This window comes from Lithobates pipiens, unplaced genomic scaffold (genome assembly GCF_037356315.1).
Source record: "Lithobates pipiens isolate NorthernLeopardFrog02 unplaced genomic scaffold, aLitPip1_a1.2 Scaffold_13, whole genome shotgun sequence".
NCBI lineage: Eukaryota > Metazoa > Chordata > Amphibia > Anura > Ranidae > Lithobates > Lithobates pipiens.
In genome coordinates, this window is record NW_027507718.1 from 359,385,962 (window position 1) to 359,412,940 (window position 26,979).

The 26,979-nt window shown below is 41.4% G+C and overlaps 1 protein-coding gene across 2 annotated transcripts in view; it reads left to right on the forward strand.

Annotated features, from left to right (window-relative positions):
- Positions 1–26,979, forward strand: part of KLHL2 (kelch like family member 2) — a 200,445-nt gene that overhangs the window by 121,350 nt on the left and 52,116 nt on the right. For both annotated transcript variants that reach the window (XM_077477161.1, XM_077477162.1), the window contains one exon: positions 16,600–16,749. In XM_077477161.1, the coding sequence (XP_077333287.1) occupies positions 16,600–16,749 (150 nt within the window). The remainder of the gene's footprint in view (positions 1–16,599; positions 16,750–26,979) is intronic.

The following is a 26,979-nucleotide window of genomic DNA, read 5'->3' on the forward strand; positions in this document are numbered from 1 at the left end:
ACGGCACTGCATCGCTTTTACTGACAATTGCGCGGTCGCTGCGACGCTGCACCCAAACAAAATTGACGTCCTTTTTTTCCCAGAAATAGAGCTTTCTTTTTGGTGGTATTTGATCATCTCTGTGTTTTTATTTATTTTTGTGCTATAAACAAAAAAAAAGACTGACAATTTTGAAAAAAAACCACACTATTTTGTACTTTTTGCCATAATAAATATCCCCAATTTTTTTTTTTTAAAAAGCAAACTTTTTTTCTCAGTTTAGGCCGATATGTATTCTTCTACATGTTTTTGGTAATTAAAATCACAATGCACGTATATTGATTGGTTTGCGAAAAATTATAGTGCCTACAAAATAGGGGATAGATTTATGGCGTTTTTATTATTTTTTTTACTAGTAATGGCAGCGATCTGCGATTTTTATCATGACTGCGACATTATGGTGGATTGGCAGGTTTCGCCTTTCCTTTATTTGGTGATTATTTGGACAAATATATCAAAAAGATTTCCAGAGGGAAGAGTTCTCTACTTCCTGTTAAGAAAAGCACCAGGCGTCCCCTCGTTTAAAACCTTTTAGGGGGACTGCTTTCTCAAGTGTCTCGGCGCCAATGCAGTTCCGCCGCCAACAGGGCGCTAGAGCCAGGGGCAAGCCGCAAGGCCAGGGCCAGAAAAAGCACTGGGTCCAAAACTCTTCTAAACCCAGCACCAAGCCCTCCTTTCAGGTGGGGGGAAGGCTGCTGCACTTTGCGGACATTTGGAGAACAATAGTTCAGGATGAGTGGGTCACCTCAACTGTATCCCGCAGTTACAAGCTGGAGTTGCAGGGGGATACCCCTCAGAGGTTTCTAAGATACAGCACTTATTGCTTCAGGCACTACATCATTTAGTAAATCAAGGTGAACGAATATCTGCGCTAACCCAAAAAAACACACACACAGCAGCCATCACAGTTTGCTGATTCGTCAAACAATAATATAAAGTCCAGTAGTGCAGCGCTAAACAAAAGTTCTAAATGTGATTGTCAATAAAAAACAAATGCGGTGATTGTCCCTAGAAAGGTGACGTAAATCTTCCACCAAGATTCAGTGTGCATGTATAAAGCACACCGCACCCCCGTGCTCTCAATCTGCTTACCAGAATGATAAGAAAACAAGCATATAATCATATGATGCAGGTGGTAAATGGTAAACTTGGATGGCACACTCCAAACTTGATAGATGAATCATAGGGTTAACCAGGTACATCAGTATCAGATGGAACATCAGAACTCACACCAGGGTATGGATTTAAACAATAATCACCAAAACAAAGGAAAGGAGCAACAATAGTGAAGCCCGTAAGAGTAAAAAAACGTTAAAAATGTATTGTTGTCTACATACAGGACACCAGCATCAGAACATATAAAAATCCACAGTACATAACGTGCTTGCATCAGCCAGCCTGACGTGTTTCATCCTATGTGGATATCATCAGATCGGACACTTTAGGACCATTTTATACAGCGATAAAATGGCGATAAATATGGAGGTGCTAAAGAAAAATGCACTGATTGCTGTGTAAATGTCACTGCCAGGGAAGGGATTAACACTAGGGGTGGTCAAGGGGTTAAATGTGTTTCTAACTGGGGGGGGGGGGTGGGACTGACTGGAGGAGGAGAGAGATCGATGTTCCTAATCACTAGGAACAGCAAATCTGTTTCTCCTCCCCTGTCAAATCGGGAAACTGTCTGTTTACATTGACAGATCCCCATTCTGGCTCTTTCCTGCAATCGCAGGTGGGTGGAGGACATCGCAGCCGCCGACCACACACATCGGGTTCACCCGCCATGCGGTAGAGTGTGCGCCTCTGCTATGGCTCTTAAAGCCGACGTACAGGTATGGTGACTCACAGGAACTTGCCGACCTGCCTCCATATAATGAGGGCGGCAAGTGGTTAATCTCCTCTTAAGAGAGAATAAATTCAGTTCCTCTCACCTTTCATTATAGCTAAGCTTCTCCATGCCTCATCGGTTTGTTTGCTACATTTTCTCCAGTTCCCTGATTTGTACTTTTTGTGAACTGGTGTCCAAAACTGAACTGCATATTCCAATTACTATTATTTTGTAGAGAGGCAAAATTATATCTCTCTCTGGAGTCCATACCTCTCAATACAAAAAAGGCCTTTGCTCACCTTGGAAACCGCAGCTTGGCATTCCATGCTATTATTAAGCTTATGATCTACCAGAACACCCAGATCCTTCTCCACTATGGATTCCCCCAGTTGTACTCCCCCTAGTATGTATGATGCATGCATATTCTTGGCCCCCAAGTGCATAACTCTACATTAATCAACATTAAACCTCATTTGTCACAGTTTGTAAGTTGGAGACAATCCTGTAAGGTCGTTTTTCCACTGCATAACTCTGTCATCTGCAAAGACTGAAATGGTACTTTTAATTCCAGATCCTAGATCGTTTATAAAAAAAATTCAAATGTAAGGGTCTCAACACTGAACCTTGGGGTACACAATTGATAGACCATTCATATTATGAATCTTTAAAACCAAACGTGCACTATACTATCTAGATTAAAAAAAAAAAAAAAACCTACATGGGTTAATGGGGTAACATACCTTAAATACACTTAGCAGTTATGAAAGGACAAAGAGCCTTATGGGCTTTCCTTAAGACAATTGAAGAGCATGCTGAGAATTCGAAGTACAAAACTCATATAATTTATCATATATTTATTAATTTGGCATTTATACATTCAAGGTCTCTGTTTAAAAGATGTGATCTGTTTTCTTAGTTAAGCTGTTTAGACCAAGATGCGCACCTTAACCAATTCCCGTCCAAAGACGTCATACGACGTCTGACTTTCAGTGGGAATATCTGAATGACGCCTGCAGCTACAGGCAGTATTCAGATAGCCTTGTTTTCAGCTGGCGATTCTGTGCACCATAAGAATGATCATAGCGGCGATTCCATCTCGTGATTGTTCTTACAGGCGATGGAAGGGGGATACCCCCAACCCCCCCATGCCGCCATCCGGTGCTTCTCCGGGCTCTCCAGGCTCTCCCGTGCCTTTGGGGACCAGGAGAAAGAATTGCCCGCCGCCAGAATAACCACCATAGAGCTTTCCGGTGACCAGTCATCTCTATGACCGTCGGAGGCCTGGGCGTGACGTTATGATGTCATGTATGGGCCACGAATTTAAACAAAGCCCAATCGTGGCTGGTAAACATGAGATCATGGGGTTTTTTTTTTCTCCCAACCTCATTCTTTCCAGCCTGGAGGAGAGATGTGGAGTCTTATTGAGCCCACATATCTCCATAAAGAGGACCTGTCACAAACAATTCCTATTACAAAGGATGTTTACTTAAATAAATTAATAAAAGTGATCAAAAAAAATTGTAAAAAAGTGTAAAAAAAAGTAAAATAAAATTAGCTTGCGCTCAGAAGTGAACGCACACATATGCAAACGCTGATCAAACCACACATTTGAGGTATCGCCACGTGTGTTAGAGCGCAAGCAACAATTCTAGCACTAGACCTCCTCTGTAACTCTAAACATGTAACCAGTAGAACATTTTTACATTTAAAAAAATTATTGCGCAAATACCATGCGAGATAAAAAGTTGCAATGACTGCCATTTTATTCCCTAGGGTATCTGCTAAAAAAAAAAAAAAAAAAACATCATGTTTGGGGGTTCTGAGTAATTTTTTAGCAAACAAATGATGATTTTTAAATGTAGGAGAGGAGTACCAGAATAGGCCCAGTATGGAAGTAAACAGCCTTACACCATTGAAAAGTTACAAATGGCAGTGAAAGCTCTGGTCCCATTAGTGTAATGCGGAAATAACTATTCAAAAATGGCTTTATTATAAATTTTCATTAAGGCTTAATGCCATTTGAAATCTCATCTAGATAAGGAATGTGGCAATGCTACAATAACCACCATTTCCTCTGTTACTTAACATTTCATCTTAAAATGCTGATTCATCAGATAAAATAAAGCCGTTAGATTAGCGTGCCAGAATACATGACAGGAATTACTGAAAACTTTTGGCATACAATAACTATTTAATACTCGCCCTTTCCTGTCCAACAGAATTTGTATTAGTAGCTCAGGAAACTATTGTTAGGTTTGGAACAGTTTTAGTTTCCTCTGTCAAAATGCATGCAACTTATTTTTGATATGATAAAAATGGGAAATTCATTTAGATGACAAATAAACTTTCCACTTAAATTTCAGCTTGATTACATCAGACATTTAGATATAAAAATGTGGTGCAGAATGTGGCCATAATTACGATGAAGGGCCCAGATTTCTGCTTTTAGTACAAACTCTTACAGGAGTTCTTCCTGAAATATATCTTGATTTAATAAGACAATTTTATTTCTCTTGAGGATAATAAAGATTTTAAAGCGGTTGTATAGTCATAGTTTTAACTTTGACCTACAGGTAAGCCTATAATAAGGCTTGCCTTTAGGTAAAAAGAATATCTCCTAAACCTGTATGGTTTAGAAGATGGTCCCCTTGCAATGAGCCGCTGCGCTCTGGGTATTCTCGGCTGAAAGTCCGGCAGACGCGATACCTGGAAGACACGCCGAGGGAACATGTCAGCTCCCTCTGCGTGGACCGAGTGAAATGCCGGCGCTTCGTTCTAAGGTAAATAAGTATTTCATAATGAGCTAGTGTGCGGTGCATACTAGCTCATTATACCTTTTCCCTTACAGGTGTATAAAAAAGTCAGCAGGTTTACTCCTGCTTTAATTTTGACAATTTTTTTTATAGTAAAGTTTCATGTTTTAACGAACAGACTCTAATTTCCTTTATATATGATGAGGCCAAACCTCTCCATGTCACAGGAAATAATTAATGCACTATGCAAAAGTATTCTAGTTTTTTTGAATATTTTTGTCAATTTAATGTACTGTGATCTACAGTAAGTATAAGATTGTTGTACGAGACTGCTTCCATGCACTCCTTGATCATTGGTGTATGTGATGTTGGTTTCTAAAGCTGGCTATAGACGGACAGAGATCGCCCTGGGATTGACAAGCGAGGAGATATTTGCCTGTCCTCTATAAATGTAAACAAGCATATAAAGACCATCTGCAATGCACCAATACAGATGGAGGTACAGGTCTAATATTCCCGCTCCTTCATCCTTCTGGTGGCCGGTTTGAGCTTGGGCCCAGCTTGCTGGTTGGAATTTTGGCTTTGCTGGCTGGGCTGAGTTCTAATATAAATGTCTGGGCCTCCCCTCCTAATATGCAGAGAATCACAGGGAAGCATTGACAAGACTTTGCCACTTGTTCTGGTCTTCACCAATCAATTTTTCACACACATCTCAGGCACCTGTTATATAATGTCTTTAATATTTTCTTATTTCTACTTTAAAAGAAATCCAATAAAATCTAATTTTGTCATAAATTTAAGCCAAAATGTATTCTGCTACATGTTTTTGGTAAAAAAAAATTCCTTTAAGTGTATAATAATTGGTTTGTGTGATCACGGACATATGTACGCAAATGATCATGTACAGATGTGTGCAAGTGATCACGGACATATGTCTGCAGATAATCATTGGGACATGTGATTTTAGTGGGACATATATGGGGGACAGGTGTATTTATTATTTGGGGACATTGTGTGGGTGAGTAAAAAGCTGGTGATCGGTGAGTAAAAATCTGTAAAAAAACAGCTCATACGCACTGATCACCAACCAGCTGCAGCGATCCACTCTCCTCTCCTTAGCGACAACTTCCGTGTGAGGAGAGGAGAGACGATTGCCTAGCAACCGGCTGTTTACATCACATGATGGCTGTGATTGGACACGGCCATCATGTGATCAGGAGGGCCAGTCACAGAGCCCTCCTGCCGATCGGATGTCCCCCGTGTCCGGGTGACACAAGCACATTGGGATGGCGCTGCTGCACGTGCGTGATCCCCCTCCTTCTGAAGGACGTTCCTGAACGTCCACACAGAAGGAGAGGGCACCCACCCGGCTGTATATATACATTGGCCGGGTGGGAAGTAGTTCAAGTGTTCCACTTACTGGCTTTGACGCATCACAGGAACCATCTGTTCTCATACTGCATATCCCAACAGTTGACTAGGAGATCTGGTTAGCTAGGAAGGAGGCGAGAAGTGTTTTGGACCACTAATAGCTGGCCTCTGTGGATGTTACCGGTGATATAGCCATGGACAAATGTTTTGAGAATGACACCAATATTAATTTTTTAAAAAGTCTGCTGCCTGTTTTTATGATGGCAATTTGAGTATACTCCAGAATGGTATGACTGGTGATGAGATGAATTGCAATTGATTGTAAAGTCCCTCTTTTCTTTGAAAATTAACTTAATTCCATAAAAAACATTTCTACTGCATTTGTGAAGAAGATTCAGGGCACCCATGAAAGTCCAGCAAGCGCTAGGACGGTCTCCTACAGTTGATTCAGCTGCGGGATCTTTTCTCCAGGAAAAACATCAGGGACAGACTGACATTTTGCAAAAGGTGCAGGGGCTGGACTGCTGAGGACTGGGGTAAAGTGTATTTCTCAGATGAATCCACTTTCCGACTGTTTTGGGCATCTGGAAAAAACCTTGTCTGAAGAAGAAAAGGTGAGCGCTACCATCAGTCCTGTGTCATGCCAACAGTAAAGCATCCTGAGACCATTCATGTGAGGTTGCTTCCCAGCCAAGGGAGTGGTCTCACTCACAATTCTGCCTAAGAACACAGCCGAGAATAAAGAATGGTATAAAAACATACTCAGATAGCAACTTCCCCCAAGAATTCAAGAACAGTTTAGTGAGGAACAATGCCTTTTCCAGCATGATGGAGCACCTTGCCATATGGCAAAAGTGATAACGAAGTGACTTGGGGAACAAAACATCAAAACTCCCCAGACCTTGATCCCATTGAGAACTTGTGGTCAATCCTCAAGAGGTGGTTGTCAGAATTTGGGTAGTATTTTTTTGTTCAATCTCCAAGTATTGATTATGCAAGAATGGGCTGCCATCAGTCGGGATGTGGCCAGGGAGTTGATTGACAGCATGCCAGGGTGAATTGCAAAGGTCTTGAAAAAGCATTGACAATGCAAATATTGACTCTTTGCATAAACTTAATGTAATTGTCAATAAAAGCCATTGACACTGAAATGCTTGTAATTATATTTCAGTATACCATAGTAACATCTGACAAAAAGATCTAAAAACATTGAAGCAGCAGGCATTGTGAAAATGTATATCTGTGTCATTCTCAAAACTTTTTGCCAGGGCTGTACATGAATCAGGCGCAAGCAGAGTCAGTTAGGTGCAGAGCCTTGATCTAACTCTAAAGGATGTCTGATACCACTTATGAGTTTACTTGATTGTGTAACATTAATCTACCAATATGGATAACACAGCATAAACAGACATCACCTCTCCAAACGTCATCCATCACATATTTGGATGCTCCATAGGAGCAAGAACACTACAGGCATTTGCCTTTGTAATTACTTCAGAAGTGCTATGTTCTTAAATATCAAAGTTCTCAGATTCTGCCTGTATGACACTGTAAGCTGAGAAATGTGAAGACTTTGTGTTGTTAGAATACACTGATGCATGTAACATAATGTATGTTTACAAATGCAATAAAAAAAAAATCTTTAAAAAAGTAGTTGAAGTCCCTGAAAAAAATCCTTTTTTAATCCCTTATACAAGAAGATTGAACGTCTTGCTGTTCTCGCTACAGTTTTTCTTTTGTGTTGAAGAGCAAACCACCCACACAGTGTTCAGTATTCCTGTTTTCTCTCTCTGTAAATACTGCAGTAAACAAATATTTAAGGGACATTCATTGTTGTAGCATGCCTGATCAAATTTTGTGCATTTAACTTGTGTAAAGTTGCTGACATTCTCTTGCTGAAGCATGGAAGATTTTAACCCCATTAACAAGGGGTTAAATGCATTCTGTGAGCTCTAAAATTCTTTCTTCCCTGTGTATGAATAACGCAAGTAGTATATTGTGTTGCACCAAACAGATATGAAATCAATTTTTAATCATACATTAAGACCCCTTTCACACCACACACCGCACCTTGCGTCGGCGGTACAACGCCGCTATTTTTAGCGGCATTTTACCGCCGGATTTGCGGCACATTTCGGCCGCTAGCGGGGCGCTTTTACCTCCCGCTAGCGGCCGTGAAAGGGTTAAAACCACGGGCAATATGCCGCAATAGCATTACAGCGCTGCCCCATTGATTTCAATGAGCAGCAGCGGTGGAGGAGCGGTAAACACACCGCTCCTTCCCCGCTCCAAAGAAGCTGCTGGCAGGACTTTTTTCTGACGTCCTGCCAGCGCACCGCTGTAGTTTGAAAGCCCTCGGGGCTTTCACACTACAGACAATGGTGCAGCTTCTTTAGGGCGTTTTGCAGTCGCTATTTCTAACGCTATAGTGCCTGCAAAACGCCCTGGTGTGAAAGGGGTCTAAGGGACACAGGGGTGTTCAGGTACATCGGGTTATGCAACTGCTTTCAGAAGATTGAATCTTGGGACACCAAGTTTTAAGGCAGCCCAGTATAACTCCTCCCACTCCCAGCATGTTTTTGCTAGAATGCTAGGAGAATGGACATTTTCTTTTTTCTAAGAGAATCAAGCTACTTCTTCCTTTTTGTTTGACCTTTTATCAATACACTTTTTTTCTGCTTGCCAGATTCTTCAGTTGTTGCAAAGCCGGTATGAATCATTTTGAAGCGCTATGACTTGGCCGACACCTGGCATAGCTTTGGAGCCCATACCTGGACCTTGCTGTGAGTAAGACCCAGGCTGGTTCATATAGTTTTCTTTATCTCCAGACTCTAAGGTGCTCTCCTAGACACCCCTTATGTAATGTGTGTGTTAGCCACACGGTGCTTTGCAGGTCCAGGGCCGTGCTGCACCTGCTAGTGGAAGCATGTCCCTGAAGCACCCTGGGGGGTATTCCCACTGGAGAAGTGAAGTCTGGCATCTTCTTGAAGCCCAGCATGGACTACGGTCACCCACCCAGACTGCCATTGGTGAGTAGGTTTGTTCCTGCCCCAGTAGGAGGTGGCACCCTTACACCTGTATTTCCTCTCCCTCTTTGGGGGTTACACTGCAGGTTCCACACTCTGTTGGAGCACTGTGACTTTTTTTTATTTTTACTTTTGCATGCACCTCCTGAGGCCAGGACACACATTTTTGGTGCTTTTTGAGATGTTTTAAATCTGTTGCACATTCCTTCCATGCCACATGCTGCTGAACAAATGCACTTTTTCTGCATCTCTGCTTGACGTTCAGCCAGCTCCCTGCAAGGTCCTGGATATTTCCTGCTTTCTGCTGCCACGTTTGAGTTGTCAACCTCATTGTGTAAGGAACCCTTTTTTTTTTTTTTCTACACAAAAAAAGGTTGTTTTGAGGCTTAATTTTTTTTTCTTCTAAAGGTCATCTCTTCCTTTCACAATAATGAGAACCTTGTTCTCTCATCTTTCTGTTCTGCTCCATGTCTAAAATCGAAAAGATTTCTTCATTGTCTGGATGTATAGTATGTCCTGTTCAAGTCTACCTCTCTTTTTATACTGACTGACTTCCTCTATTTAGGAGGTACAGTAGGTGTATTCTGAATCTTTTTAACTAGTCCATGGAATTAAAGGAGATCTAAAGGCAAAAACTTTTTTTTTCTATTTTGGATAGAGTAAGAAAGTGTTGAAAGCCCTGTTAGATTTTTTTTTTTCCATCTGTGTCCCATTTGTGAGAAATACCTTCATTTCCTGTCCCATGGCCAAAACAGGAAGTGGGAGAAAATGCCTTCAAAGCGAGGGAATCCTTGGGTATCAGCAGGGTCACCAGAACCCAGTGTCCCCATTTAAAGATTTCCCCTCCATGACTGTTCTGGTGTCAACCCAAAATTTGTGATTTTTTTTTTTTACTTCCACCTTGGATGAAAGCGGTAAACAAGACAAATAGACTTTAGTGCCACTTTAAGGGCACGGTTCCACCTGTTCTCTATCAAAGTGTACTCCACTATATCAATTAACGTTTCCTGGACTTTTAAGCATCAGCCACATGTTTATCACATTTGCAAGGCTGCCACTTCGTCTTCTGTTGATACATAGTCAAGTTTTACCAGGTGAATGTTCAGGCCTTTTCACAGATAATATAGAAGGGTGTGCTCAAAACATGGTTCCACATTCAGGATAAGTTAAGATGTTTAGATTGCCTGATGCCAGCTTTGAGTGTATGGTTCTGGCTCGGTAGGCTCTTTTTAAGTGCTCTAAACCTAATTCTCAATCAGTGCAGCCACTATGTCATTACCCCTTACATCACAAAAATCATCAAACATATAAACAGAAGTTAAAAATAACATATGAATCAATTTAAACATGAGGTTGTTGCTTGCACCGTAATGTGGTTTCACTCCACTCAGTAAATAATGCAGCAAAAAAAATTTTGCAAAACCCACAAACCTTCACTATAAAATGCTGCACAACTCACAAACCTTCACTTTAAAATGCTGCACAACCCACAAACCTTCACTATAAAATGCTGCACAACTCACAAACCTTCACTGTAAAATGCTGCACAACCCACAAACCTTCACTGTAAAATGCTGCACAACCCACAAACCTTCATTGTAAAATGCTGCACAACCCACAAACCTTCACTATAAAATGCTGCACAACTCACAAACCTTCACTGTAAAATGCTGCACAACCCACAAACCTTCACTGTAAAATGCTGCACAACCCACAAACCTTCACTGTAAAATGCTGCACAACCCACAAACCTTCACTGTAAAATGTTGCACAACCCACAAACCTTCATTGTAAAATGCTGCACAACCCACAAACCTTCACTATAAAATGCTGCACAACCTACAAAACTTCACTGGAAAATGCTGCACAACCCACAAACCTTCACTATAAAATAATGCCCAACACCTAAAGTCCAAAGTAGTCCGATCTTCCACCAAATTATCCATGTGTACCACCAAATTATTTACTTGTTCCAATATCTCTGTGCACCAATATCTTCTATAACTAATCACCAGTGCTAATTATGCATATACCTCCTGTGAGCAATGTATGATCACCTCCAGACTAGACCCTGATGGCTAGTCAAGGGTCACATGCACTTTTGCCCCCTTCACTACTGCAAACAGGATGGGTCCAAATCCAAAAAGCCATCCTGTTTTCAGCCCGCGATGGGGGCTAGCTTTAGACTCTAGTGTGGAGGTGAGCATATATTCAGGGGAGGTGTATGCATGAGTAGCACTGGTGATCCATTATAGAGGATATTGGGACACGCAAATAAGTCAGTATATGTGGATAATTTGGTGGAAGATCTGACTACTGTGGACTTTAAGTTTTGGACTTTATTATTATTTTTTAGTAAAGGTTTGTGGGTTGTGTGTCATCTTGTTAAACTGTGTTTCTAACCCCTCCGTTGGACTGATTTTGGATGTACCAATATTCCTGAATACTCACCTGCCCCTTAGGCTGCATTCACACTGATCCGCTGCAAAATCACATATGCATTTATGCTGCAATTTTACCATGTTTGCAGCGCAGTTTTAAAAGGACATGCTACACAAGAACCACGCCAAAAGTGCATCGCGGGTGCAGTTTGCCATGTTTTCCATTGCTTTCAATGGGAAGGTGTATTTTTGGTGCATTTTTTATTTTAACTCCCCAAACATGTTCCAAAAATGCTGCAAGCAGGATTTTTTTTCACCGCAACAGTAGCACACCACCCTAGAGTGCACACATTCATTGATTTTAAAGGGAAGCATTTTTTCTTGAGCTTTTCAGGCACTTTTTTTGTAACACAGAAGTGCTTGGAAAAACTCCTCAGTGTGAAAGCAGCATTAATGTACTCCAAGAAAAGGATTTTGCAGGTAAGGTCCTTATTTCATTGCTATGACTTATACATTTTGTCATATGCTTCCATAACTAACTGCATGAACATTCTATGTTCATAGCTCAACATTCTCTCCCCCTGAATATATGGTAATGGTATAAACCAATCTGCTGTGTGACAAAAGGATGAAAATAGTTGCTGAACTTTTGTTTCCTTAGTAACCTCTCCCCCAATTCCATGATCAAGAGAGTAGTAGCACATTATATGTAGTTATTCTTGTGTTTTCTTCTCCCATAAGAAAGTTTGGTTTTAGGTTGAGCAAAAAAACAACAAAAAAAACAAACCACCTGAACAGTGTCATAATTAACTGCGCTCATGTAACCTGAACTGCACTGTTTGTAGGAATGGGTAGGGGGTTTCATACTGCGGGCGAGTCGGGTTTGCTGCTTTGTGTGACATAGCAGTGGTCCAGCATTCCGGATTGCTGCAGCATAGAGGATTTTAATTCTGACGGCAGCACAGCATTTACCAGTTATGTAGAGTAAAAGAAGGTCCAATAGACTACTGTGTCTGCAGCACAAGAGTTTAATTGGGATTTAAAGGAGATCTATGGTCACAAAATACTTTAATTTTATAACATCACCATGACGATAGCAATACAAACAATAGTAATTCAAAATAAGCTTACTTTAAAAAATCTCCTTTTATTTTGTGATTGCCGCCTGTCTGCTGACCATCTCTTTGCACAACTTCCTGGATTACCTGAATTCTTTGCAGCTTCTCCTCTGCTGTTTATGTTCAATTTCTAAGGACTACATATCCCATGGTACTTCGCTGCCTGCAAGCAATACCATACCAGTTCTATACCACCTCTGTAGTTCCGAAGGCAGGCTCTGTGAAAAGGGTGACACAGGAGTATAGAATAGTTAGTGTAGCGCTAGGAAGATTTATGTGTACAAGTATAGTGTACAAATAAAGTGCCAATATAGCTGAAAAAAAAATTTGTGAAGTGAATACTGAGGGGATGTATAATCCCCAAAAATGTGTACAATTGAGTGAAACTATAACTTCATATAATTTATACTAAAGAAATGGACTTCCATTAGTTCTTTCCACTGTAAACAGTCCTCCTAAAGTGCCAAGTATGGAAATATGGATGGAAATCTTCCCATAAGATGATCCCAAACAGGAAGAGGGACTGTATGAAGGGATGAAACCAGCAACAACAATTGACTGAAGCTGCGTCTGCAATCAATCTTTCACTAGTAAAAGATGGGTACTCTTACCGATGGTGTTGGACCCACCTGTCATACGACAGTGGGTCGGTAAGGCTTGTAATCTCAATGGGTCCCAATAAGGCTCCGTAGGATGGATCCTAGAAAGGAATCCTCGTTTCACCATCTTGGAACTCAAACAAAACAGTCTCTCCTAGTGGGGGTCCACACCTGGTCGTCTCCAGACTCCAGGGAAGCAGATATTTGGGATGGAGTATATCCAGAAATGAATTTTATAAAAAACTCATAGGAATGATGTATAGGAAAAAGAAAAAACAAAAAGCTCCGGATGGTGCAGGTCAAAACAAACCAATGGGTTTATTAAAGGTCATATGATGTACAAATGACACAAAAAATGTTAAGTGATCACAAAATTAAAATATAAAAGCAATGTGGAGTACAAGAAATGTTGGTCCGATACGTTTCGACACTAAGGGTCTTCAACAGGGGCATACTGACACAGGAGTGCCTACTACGTACGTGTCACAGAATTAAAGTAAACGTGTAGGGATCTTCACACCGTAAAGGCTCATACACACTATAAGTACAATTTTCTGCTGGTGTGTTCACAACCCAGAATTTTTTTTGGGTTCCGTCTCTCCGAACACTAATTTCTGAAGGCACAAACTCCAAATTTCTCGTACGGCAACAGAACGATCGATTTTCGTTTAATGTGTACTGTTTTCATACAGTTTTCGTATGAGAAAAATCAAATGAAAGGCTGCACATGACCAGAAATCGTATACAGAAAAAACTGAAAAAAAGCATTTGTTGCATTAGAATTTTCATACATTATTTCCTTCCTTCATTCCGCCTTGTTGTGAAACGACGAGGAAAATCTAACAGTAAAACCCAAGACGAGCAACATTTTGTTAATAAATTTTGACTTGATATACAAGTAGCGTCACATCACAACTGAGTATAAAAGAGAAGAGAGGCACCTCTAAGTGTAGCAATATGGTTACATTTAATGAAGGTACAACATTTTGCAACTCACATGGTTGACAATTAACCACTTAAGCCCTGGACCATTTGACTGGCCAAATACCAGAGCACTTTTTGCGATTCGGCACTGTGTTGCTTTAACTGACAATTACGTGGTCGTGCGACATGGCTCCAAAACCAAATTGATGTCCTTTTTTTTTCCCCCACAAATAGAGCTTTCTTTTGGTGGTATTTGATTTCCTCTGCGTTTTTTTTTTTTTTGTGTGCTATAAACAAAAAAAATAGCGACAATTTTGAAAATGTGCATTATTTTTTACTTTTTGCTATAATAAATATCCCTAAAAAATAATTTTTTTTTTCCCTCAGTTTAGGCTGATATGTATTCTACATGTTTTTGGTTTGCGCAAAAGTTATAGCGTCTACAAAATAGGGGATAGTTGTAGGCTTTTTTTTATTAATATTTTTTTTTTTAACTAGTAATGGCGGCGATCAGTGATTTTCATCGTGACGGCGACATGGCGGACAGATCAGACACTTTTGGCACGATTTTGGGTCCATTCATCTATACAACAATTGCTGAAATTAAAAATGTACTGATTACTGTGTAAATGCGACTGGCAGTGAAGGGGTTAACCACTAGGTGGCACTGTAGGGGTTAAGTGTGTACTAGGGAGTAATTCTAACTGTGGGGGGAGGGGCTGTGTGTGACATGACACTGATCACCGCTCCCGATTACAGGGAGCAGTGATCAGTGTCAGTAGGCAGAACGGGGAAATGCTTGTTTACATTAACATTTCCCCGTTCTTTCTCTCTGTGAGACGATTGCAGCTATCCCCGCGGGACCCACGATCACATTCACGCCCGCAAGCCGCTTCTTAAAGGGCAACGTACAGGTACGTGATTCCACCTGTACATGCCCTTCTGACGCAGTAGATGTACGTGAAGTGGTTGGGAAGCAGTTAAAAAGCCACATCTAAATATGCAGGCATCCGGGGTAAAGCTGTCCACATAGATCGTCCTCCTCACCACCGTCGACATCATCCCTTCCACTGCGCTCCAGGAGCGCTTCAAGCCACGCTTTCTGATCGCTTTACTGCAGGGTAGTCTTTCCGGTCACTATTGCAGACTGACAGCGGTGAGAGCCGGCAGTGTTGAGGACTGTCTTGTGGACAGCTTTACCCCAGATGCCTGCATACTTAGATGTTCCTCTTTTAATCATCAACCATGTGAGTTGCTAAATGTTGGACCTTCATTAAATGTAACCATATTGCTACACTTAGAGGCGCCTCTCTTCTTTTTTTTATACTCTGTAGCTCCTAATGGATTTTGCTTTTGATACCCTTGTAGAGGCTTCCATTTGTGGATGGACATTTTATGGTTACACAATCTGTTCACATTGCTATATTCTTGTTATATGGACTATAAACTGAAGGTGTATAGAAATAAAAAAGGAAATGCTGCGCTAATCTGTGAAAAAAAGACCAAATAAAGCTGCTACATACGAATGTGACAAATATTCATGTGAGAAGGTAAAATGTAGCGCTAGTGTCTAAGTAACATAAATAAACGAATCTAGTTTAGTTTGCTTTGTGACGGACCCATCAAGTATCTGGATGGACACTTTGTGGACTTATTTATTTTAATCACTGATTAGTTTATTTATGTTTGTGTGGTATGAGCACATGTTACTTAGAAACTAGCGCTACATTTTACCTTCCTATAGACTGAAGGACCTATAAATGGTTGTGGAGCAAATTATTTCTTATGGGGAAATTTGCTTTGATATACAAGTGCTTTGTGATTATAGGCATGCTTCTGTAATGAATTATGCTCACAATCCAAGAATTTTCTGTATAGGCAAAACTTTATTTTATTTTTTTGTATAGAACAAAGGAGGGTTATAACCCCTGTCCATTTTTTTTCGTTATCTGTGTCCCATTGCAGAGATTTCCCTTCACTTCCTGTTCCATAGCCAAACAGTAAGTAGGAAGAAATCCCTGAAAATGTAGGGGAATTCCTTGGGGATCCCCAGGTCACCAGGACTAGGGTCCCCATTTGGCCTCTTATTACCTTTCTGGGGACAACCTAAAAAATTTTTATTTTACTTTCAATGAAATGGTAAATGGGACAAAGAGGATGAATCTCCTGAACAGGAGCACAGACGGCAGAAAAAACTGACATGGGTTCTAGTTCCCTCTCTACTCTATCCAAAATTACAAAAATAAAATTGCCTTCAGTTATACTTTTAGTTTGCAAACTTCTAGATTGTTAGCTTAATAGGAGTAGGTTATAAATACAATGTGGAAATGAAAATATGATTTTATATTTTGACCATAGATACGCTTTGAGCCTTTGTTTACACCAAAAGTATCAAGACAACTTGCCACCAATTGGGTGGAAATTCTTGACGGTAGGTTTCTTTAATCCCATGTGCTGGACAGCTCCTCTACCCTTTCCTGCATCTGTTTCTTGTAGGCCATTATGATATAAACACTAACAGCTAGAGGATTCTAAATATGTGAATGATCTTGTCTTGCAGAGGGTCGAGGAAGAAGCTCTGGTGAAGAATAGCAGTGCCTGTAAAGATTACCTCATAGAAGCCATGAAGTATCACTTGCTTCCAGGAGATCAGCGAACATTAATTAAAAGTGCCCGCACAAGGCAGAGGACGCCTGTTAGTCTTCCCAAGGTAGGATTTCTCATTTGTAGTTTTTTTATATACAGTATGTGCATGCATTCCAACCTTGAAAACACCATTCCTATGGACCAGTGTGTTCTTGGAAATAAACACTTTAACCCTTGTTTATAAAGCAGTGAATGTGACATTCACCAGACATTCATTGCTGGTGAATCAATCACTGTCATTTCAATGCACTACGTACACCTGCACTGATTCATGAATGTCACCTTCACTGCTTTACCCCTTATCTAACAACCATTCATTTTTAGGTATGTTGTATGCCCTGTTCACACTTGCAAATGGAACTGTGTTTGATCATATGCAGGAACCCTAGCAAAAGTTCTCAACGATTAGCTGCCATATTACAAAACATCAGGAGGCTGACCGCTTCCGCAGTTTTTAATTTAAAGTGTTACTAAACCCAGGACCCTGCATTCAATTAATCGGGTCTCCCACAGAACATGGAAATTAAATGATTTTTAGTAAATATAAACTGCTAAATACCTTTTCTAATCAGCAGCATATAACAGCCTTATGACTTCTATCAGTGTCTAGTTAAAGCTTGGAGGAGGAGTTTTCATTCTACACTGAGTATCCTATGAGGCTGCATGACCCCTGACCGCTTGTCTGGACAGTTATGATTGGCCCTGTGCTGATCAAATGCAAAAAAAAAACTCTAGCAATACACACCAAACTGAGCGTGTGCAGAGTGACTCCAAAGGCTCTGTTCCATCAGGAGATGGATTGGGGACATTAAAAGAAAGGGAGGATCAGAGAAGACATCGAACAGCCTTTTTACACAATGGGGAGGATTAACCCCTTAGGTTTCACAGTGAGTTTATCAAGCATGCTTTACTGCATATACAGACTGATTTTACTGTTCTGGGTTTAGTAACACTTTAACATTAGATCAACCTCTATTGCATTCAAGCTTTTTTTTTTTTTACTTAAGATGTAATCAATTAGGTCAGCCGCTTAAAATGTCTAGTTTTCACAGACCCTGTCCAGGATTCAGAGCATGGTTTGGATTTCATGCAGAAGAAGGGACAAAGTCAATGTATATTGATTGCATTTTGCTGTTCTAATAAATAAGCTTTATGTGACTCATGCCTGATGGAAAGTTCATCTTGTTTATATGCAAATTAAACAGCTGGGATAATTTATTAGCAGAAAAGGAAATTGTGTACGATATGAGTAATAGGAATATGCAAAGGGATTTCAAGCTGAATTAAACTTAACGGTGGAAAAATAAAGTAGTAAAAATAAAGAGTACCGAAAGAGGTTAAATATAAACTTTAGACAGATATACTGTAAAAGACTCGCGTTAATGCAGCTCTGTAATCCTTAATACATAACTAAATAGATTTTTTTTTTAGATTTTAAACAGTGTAGTTGCCATAATTGGAGCCAATGTCAGGCTCTTGTAGTCCTCTTGCAGCAGGGATGGAGTCTTGGAGGAAGAATCAGCACAAGGAGCCAGGCAGTTTGTGTTAACAAGAAGCATGCAGATAGGAAGAAAAAGCAGAGTGACAGAGACAAGTTCATCACTGGACTGCTTCTCCTTTTACCTAATTTGTGTGGATGGAGAAATTATTATTTTTTATTTTTTTTGTTCATCCCGCTGAAGCAAAACCAGCATATAGCCAGTTTTAATCCATTGAATAAGACTGTCCTAGCTGTGAGGAGCAGTTGTATACCCCCATCTGACTCAATCAGGTCTCTGTTTAGCACTACTGCTTGTCATGGTAAAAGCATATGCAGCCCTACTTTTACAACCAGATTAGTTGCCAATGATTAGAACCTCCATAAGGTATATTCAGGTGGAGTCTTTTTATATCTCGTATATCTAGGGGTCTGGCATTCTCTTTGATATTGACATGCAGAGTCATCATGCCAAGACCACAGAGCTCTTAATGGCCTTCAGAAAGTAGGATGTGGATGCCTCTGAGTCTGGAAACAAACTTAAAGCGGAGGTCCACCCTAAAATGGACCTCCGCTCATCGGAATCCCCCCCCCCCTCCGGCGCCACAATCGGCACCTTTCAGGGGGGAGGGGGGTGCAGTTACCTGGATAATCCAGGTAACTGCACCCACTTCCGGGCTAGCTCTCTGCGGAAAGGGGCGTACGTTACGCCCCTTTCCGCAAGCGCCCGCCCCCTTCAGCAAGTGCCCCGCTGCCTGCTGGGAAACACACAGCTCCCAGAGGCAGCGGGGACCGTCCCGATTGCGCCGCGCGGCTCGCGCATGCGCAGTAGGGAACCGGGAAATGAAGCCGAAAGGCTCCATTTCCTGATTCCCATGCCCAAGATGGCGGCGGCACGAGCGAGTGATCGGCTTCGGGTGCCGACATCGCGGGCGCGCTGGACAGGTAAGTGTCACTATTTAAAAGTCAGCAGCTGCAGTATTTGTAGCTGCTGGCTTTTAAAAAAAAAAAAAAAAACGCGGAGTCCCGGTGGACTCCCGCTTTAAAAAGATTGTTAAATCATTTGAAATCAACGTTTAACTGTAATCTACTAAATAGGATTTTAATCAAGTGCAGATTTGTCCAGGACAGTCTAGCAAATTCCGCTCAAGAGTTCAAAGTTTAATGCTAAAAGTAGTCTCTAAACCCAAAATTTACTTGCAGTATCTGCAGGATAATTAAGAAAGACATGTGAAAAGTGAAATTAAAGCCTAATTAAAAATAAAATAACAAGCATATCATACTTGCCTGCTCTGTGCAATGGTTTTGCACAGAGCAGCCCCGATCCTCTTCTTCTGGGGTCCCCTGCTGGTGCATCAGGATCTTTCTCTTTTCGAAATGTGCCCCCAGTAAAAGCAACTTTCCATGAGAGCATCCATGTAGGCTCACTCCTCAGCTGCCCTGTCTGTATCCATTGACTTAGAACTTGCTTGGCACAGCATTTGGCTCCCACTGCAGTCAATGAGCCAATGAGAGAGAGGGCGCAGGGTCGAGCTGCGGCTTCATGTCTGAATGGACACACACAGCAGCGGCTCTGATCTGGTGCACCATAGCAAGTTGTTTGCTGTGGGGGCAGTTGGCTGGGGGGGGGGGGGGGTGCTTGGAGCGCCAGTGAGGGACATGAGAAGAGGAGGATCTGGGCTGCTCTGTGTAAATCCACTGCACAGAGCAAGTAAATATGACATGTTTGTTATTTTTAAACATAGAAGACTTTAAACCCTCGTGTTTTATCACCTTAAAGTGGGAGTCCACCGGGACTCCGTGTTTTTTTTTTTTTTTTTTTTTTTTTTTAAAGCCAGCAGCTACAAATACTGCAGCTGCTGACTTTTAAAATAGTGACACTTACCTGTCCAGCGCGCCCGCGATGTCGGCACCCGAAGCCGATCTCTAGGTCGTCTGTCGGGTCCTGCCGCCGGCATCTTGGGTATGGGAATCAGGAAATGGAGCCTTTCGGCTTAATTTCCCGGTTCCCTACTGCGCATGCGCGAATCGCGCTGCGCAATAAGGACGCTCCCCGCTGCCTCTGGGATCTGTGTGTTTCCCAGCAGGCAGCGGGGCACTTGCGGGAAGGGGCGGGCACTTGCGGAAAGGGGCGTAAGTTACGCCCCTTTCCGCAGAGAGCTATCCCGGAAGTGGGTGCAGTTACCTGGATTATCCAGGTAACTGCACCCCCCTCCCCCCTGAAAGGTGCCGATTGTGGCACCGGAGGGGGGGAGGGTTCCGATGAGCGGAAGGTCCACTTTAGGGTGGACCTCCGCTTTAATGCATCCTAATGGATTTCTTCAGAATAACAAAAGGTAGGAATCTGCAACAAAAGTTGTTCTAATCCTTGCAAAGTACATAGATCACCCAGAGGGGAATGTTTTTTTATCAACAAAAGTGGAGTTGCACTGTAAAGTCTTCTATCGATATCCGTGGGTTTTACACCTTTGTTCATAAGAAACGTTATCACCACACGCTTTTCCATGCACACACTAGCACTGTTGTCTGCCATCATGATTAAGGGTCTCTGGACTGGCCCGTGCGCTGGCTATCATTAATAGGACACACCTGCCAACTTACTACTGCATTTATTACCGCCATGTTAGCATCCCTTTTAATGCCTGTAAAATTAAAAGTCCCGGTTTGACTTGAACGCACCTGGTGTATATATTTGTTTCTGCACAGTTTGCTGATACATGGTTGATTATACTTACCTCTGTGAAAGCGTGGCCAAGTCCTTTGTTTTTTTTCCAACACTTTTGGTGCTTAGTATTTTGCAAGCATAGTATTGAAAATGTTATGGTTTGGGGTTGCTTTGCTGCTTCGTGGCCTGGATGCTGCATCATATCCAAGCGTGCTTGATGAGAATGTGAGGCTTTCTGTTTGAAAGATGAATTTGAAACAAATGGAACATTTCACATAATAATCTGAAGCTCACTACCTTAAGTCCTCAAAAAATGATGTAAATGGGTGTTTATGGATTGGCCTAGTCAAAGCCATGGTTTTAAGTCGATGGAAAGGTTGTGAGGGATTTGAAAGGGACAGTCCATGTAAGGAAACCCACAAACCTGTTGCGACTGAAGGAACTTTGCATGGAGGAGCAGTCAAAAATATTAGAGTCTGTAACAGAGACTGGTGGACAGTTATGCAAAACGCTTATGTAGCACCCTGATATTTAAGCGGTGTTGTTAGTAAATTTGTTTTCCAAGTGATAATTGCTTTGTCCAATTGATAGGTGGTCAATTGATATCGCCTTAATTCTGGAATTGCTGCACTTCTCTCTTATGTCACTAGATGGCCGGGTATCTGGTGGCATTAGATAAGACAAGGGCATTGCAAGGACAGATTAGGACTGAATGGGGGTGTCATCCAATGGGCAAGGGTTTTCTTGGGTCCCTTGGCCTGCTGGGAGACCCTATTTATTTGGGTGAGGTCAGGTGATCAGGCGACATTGCGGCTGACAAACCTGACATTAAGGCTCCATGCACACTGAAGCTGATAAACTGCAGTTTATTGGCGTTTGGGCGTTTTTTGTAAAAGCCCATAAACTCCACTCTATGTTAGCCTATGTGTCCATGCACACATGGACGTTTTTCAGCTTTAATGAGCAGTGGAGTTTATGGGCTTTTTTCTGAACGCCAGAAATTTGCGTTCAAAGTGCCGTTTTTCAGCGGCAAAAAACGACAAACGCTCATTAACGCTCATTAACGCTCGTTCATTAGTGTTCGGCATTCTATTTTTCAATGCATTGTGGGATTTTTGGAGTGTCCTCTGTGTATTTTTATAAAAAACGCCCATTAACGCTAACGCTGTAAAACGCTCATTAACGCTAGTATAAAACGCTGTTAAAAGCAGGTTTTTCAACCAGCGTTTTCTGCCAGCAATCTGGCGTCCAGAAATAGCTTTTTTGAGCTTCAGTGTGCATGGAGCCTAAGTGACACTTCTTGGAGAACAGTGACACCAATACAGTGATCAGTGCTAAAAAAAAAATGCACTGTCACTATATAAATGACACTGGCAGGGAAGGGGTTAACACTAGGGGTGATCAAGGGGTTAAGTGTGCTCCTAGGGAGTGTTTTCTAACTGCGTGGTGAACAGATGCACTTGAGGAAAAGAGAGAGAAGTGTTTCAGCTTATCTGAAACACGAATCTCTCTTTTACACTCGGACAACCAAAACCACCGATTGGCTCCCACTGTGTCCAATCACAGTGGGAGTGGCGCTCCCCTGGATCTCGTGCACAAAATTACCTAACTGTACCTGGTTTTGCACAGCCGCGTCCAGTTGCCACAGTGTATATGCAGTGGGCGGTCCAGAACTGGTTAAATCCATAATAGAATTCACCCAAATGGCACTGATCAAAAGTTTACTTACCCTGGAATGTTTGGCCTTGGTACAGACACACAAGATGACACACCGGTTAAAATGGCAATTAAAGGTTAATTTCCCACATCCCACATGACTTTTTAAATTGCATTTAATGTCTATGTATGCAGAGTCATGGGGAGCAGAAAATAACTGTCAAAAGACCTGTGTATCAAGATAATGGAGCTTTATAAAGATGGAAAGGGATACAAAAAATATCCAAGATCTTGAATATGCCAGTCAAGTACTGTTCAATCATCTATTAAAAAGTGAAAAATGTAGGGATCTCTTGATCCCAAGCCAATGTCAGGTAGACCAAGAAATATTGCAGCCACAGCTGCCAGAAGAATTGTGTGTGGGGGGGGGGGGATACAAAGAAAAACGCACAGGTACCCTCAGGAGAAATACAGGCTGCTCTGGAAAAAGACGGTGTGGTGGTTTCAAGGAGCACAATAAAACAATACTTGAACAAAAATGAGCTGCATGGTCGGGTTTGCCAGAAATAAGCTTTTACTATGCCTGTGCCCAAAACAACCCAGTTACCTAATGCCCAAAAACACCTTGACGCCTCACAGCTTCTGGCACACTGTAATCTGGAGTGACCAGACCAAAATAGAGCTTTATGGTCACAACCAGTATGTTTGGAGGGGGGTTAACAAGGCCTATAGCGAATAGAATACCTTCCCCACTGTGAAGCATATCTCACTGATGGGTTTTTTTTGGGGAGGGGGGGCACAGGGAATCTTTTGAAAATTGATGGCAAAATGAATGCAGCACATGATCAGACAATATTGGCAGACAATTTGCATTCATCCGCACGGGAATCTCTTGGAATTTCCAGCACATCAATGACCCTAAGCACAAAGCCAAGTTGGCCCTCCAGTGGTTACAGCAGAAAAAGGTGACGGTTCTGGAGTGGCCGTCAGTCTCCTGACCTTCATATCATTGAGCCACTCTGGGGAGAGCTCTAATGTGCATTTCATGCAGGACAACCAAAGTCATTGCATGACCTGGAGGCATTGTGCCAAGGCGAATGGGTCGCTATACCACCTGCAAGAATTCTGGGCCTCATAGACCATTATTACAAAAGACTGCACCCGATTATGATGCTAAAAGGGACAATACATAGTATAAAGAACTAATGGCATGCAGACTTTTGAACAGGGGTGTTTAATGATTGTGCTATTCTGTTATGACCTACAGTTGAATATTAATCCCATAAGAAATAAATGAAAAGTTTTTTTTTCCTGCTCACTCATGTTTTTTTCAAAAATGGTAGACTGTATAATACCAAGTCTACAGGGGTGTGCAAACTTTTGAGCACAACTGTTTGTTAATAAGTAGAGTGGCATGCTGCTCTAGGCTCATGCCAGCTGTACACTGTGTAGTCTCTACTATTGATGTGATTATTCTGTGCTGTGTTAATTATTATGTTGTAGGATATGCATTATTAAGCAAGTCAATATGCCAAATATTTAAATACCGCTTTTGTCCATTCAACAAAATAGTGCCCAGCTGAGAATGACTTAAAATGGGTTTTGAACTGTCAGTGATTATACCAACTACAGGCCGTTTTCATGTTTTTTTTTTTTTTTTTTTGTGTGAACTCTGACAAAAGATCCACACATATGCCTGGCCTTTACAATGGCAGCATCATCTTTTCAGAAAGCTGTGGATGAAGGGAAAAACTGGTTTTAAGCCAGTCATGTTGAGGAAGCACAGATGATCTGCACAGCAGGGACAGGCATCGCTGCTCTAAGTGGTTTCTCAATGCCTTTGGCTCAATATTTCTGCATCTGTAACAAAGCACTTCTTTGTAGACCCACATCGCAAACACAGCTGAGAAGAAATAAACACATGTAGCATATCATTATGTCACATAAACTGAAAAGCTTGCCTAGGGGATGAGGACCAGAACATGCATCCTACTGTGTAGTATTTTGCACAAAAGCTGAAAGTATGCAAGAATTGAATATGATAGAATCCTTGGCTGTACGTAGACTTTGCAAAATCATTAAATCCAAGGAAAGATTTTCTGATCATGCAGTACAGTTGACTAAGGTTTATACAGTGCCTTAAAGTCTTCATACCCCTTGATTTTTTTCCACATTTTGTCATATTACAACCAAAAGCGTAAATGTATTTTATTGGGATTATATGTGATAGACCAACACAAAGTGGCATATAATTGTGAAGAGGAAGAAAAATTATAAATGGCTTTCAAAGTTTTCTTTACAAATAAACATGTGAAAAGAGTGGCATGCATTTGTATTCAGCCCCCCTGAGTCAATACTTTTGTAGAAAACCACCTTTCGCTGCAATTCTCTTTGGGTATGTCTCTACCAGCTTTGCACATATAGAGAGTGACATTTTTGCCCATCCTTCTTTGCAAAATAGCTCAAGCTCTGTCAGATCAGATGGAGAGCGTCTGTGAACAGCAACTTTCAAGTCTTGCTACAGATTCTCAATTGGATTTAGTTCTGGACTTTGACTGGGTCATTCTAACACATAAATATGCTTTGATCTAAACCATTCCATTGTAGCTTGTTTTCTTCTAAAATTGCCCTGTATTTGGCTCCATCCATCAACTCTGACCAGGTTCCCTGTCCCTGCTGAACAAAAGCACCCCCACAACTTGATGCCGCTACCACCATTTTTCACAGTGGGGGTGGTGTCTTCAGGATGAGTTACAGTATTTTTTTTCCGACACATAGCGTTTTGCTTTTAGGCCAAAAAGTTACATTTTGGTCTCATCTGACCAGAGCACCTTCTTCCACGTTTGCTGTGTCCCCCACATGACTTCCCCCAAACTGCAAACTAGACTTATGGCTTTCCTTCGAAAATGGCTTTCTAATTGCACTGTTCCATAATGGCAAATTTGTGCTGCACACGACTAATAGTTGTCCTGTCTACAGATTCTCTTAACTGAGCTGTGGATCTCTGCAGCTGCTTCACAGTTATCGTGGGCCCCTTGGCTGCTTCTCTGATTAATGCTCTCCTTGGCCGGCCTGTCAGTTTAGGTGGGCGGCCATGTCTTCGTAGGTTTGCAGATGTACTATACTCTTTCCTTTTTTGGATGATGGATTGAACAGTGCTCAGTGAGATGGTCAAAGATTGGGATATTGTTTTATAACCTAACTCTACTTTAAACTTCTCCACAACTTTATCCCTGACCTGTCTGGTGTGTTCCTTGGCCTTTATGATGCTGTTTGTTCACTAAGGTTCTCTACCAAACCTCTGAGGGCTTCACAGAACAGCTGCGTTTATACTGAGATTAAATTACACACAGGTGGACTAATATCCTATTTACTAATTAGGTGACTTCTGAAGGCAATTGGTTCCACTAGATTTTAGTTAGGGGCATCAGTGTAAAGGGGGCTGAATATAAGTGAACGCCACACTTGTTCAGATATTTATTATATAAAAAAAAAAGTTTAAGTCATTTTGCATCCACTTCACAATTATGTACCGCTTTCAGTTTGACATAAAATCCCAATAAAATACATTTATGTTTTTGATTGGTACATGACAAAATGTGGAAAATTTCAAGGGGTATGAATACCTTTTCAAGGCACTGTACGTACTTAATTGTATAACTTATTGCATTAGTTGTGCTTTTTGTTTGTGGGTCTTTTCTTTTTTTTTTTTTTATATGGATGAGTGATTACTTTTTAACGCACCTAAAAACGCCAGAAGTGAAAGGGGGTATGAGGCAGTCAATCATCCAACGTTTACATAGGGTGAAATCTCAGTAGTATGCCAGTACCAATTCTATAGGAAACATCAAAGGACCCGAGGAGGGCTTTCAACAAGGAGAGCAAGAAGGAAACATTCCTCAGGTGTATACACTATAACAACATAGTTATAGACAGACAAACGTGTAGAAGTCTGAACAAAATTGTAGTAAACAATAAACACGGTAGAAGAACTGAGAGAAGGGAAGAAAAAAAGAGGGGGGGAAAGAAGGGGGGCGGGGCTATGACCCAAGCAATTTAAAGAGAGCTAAAATTGGGTACCCAAGAAAAGATAGCAAGTAGTAGTATGATGGAGAGATCAGAGTTAGGAGGCGAATTTAGAGTAATGTCGGAAGTGACCGCCCAGGTCAAAGTGTAATCGTCAATTTCCCAGGAGATCAAATTTTCTAGATGGCAAATAGAATCCATCTCACGGGCCCACGAAGGATGGGTGTTGGGTTTTCGCCATGCTTTGGCGATCAAAGTACAAGCAGAAGTCAGAAAGTGTTGAACACTTTTGTTTGTTTATAGGATCCAGGCATCATTGATGGCAAAGTAATGAGACGAGAGTTAACAATTTTGTCCCCTAAATCATAGTAGAGGTGGAATATTTTGTCCAGAAAAAATAACTTTTTTTTGTTTAACATCATTTTTCACTCCCAAATTACCTCAATGCAAACTTTTTCTAGTCGCCATTT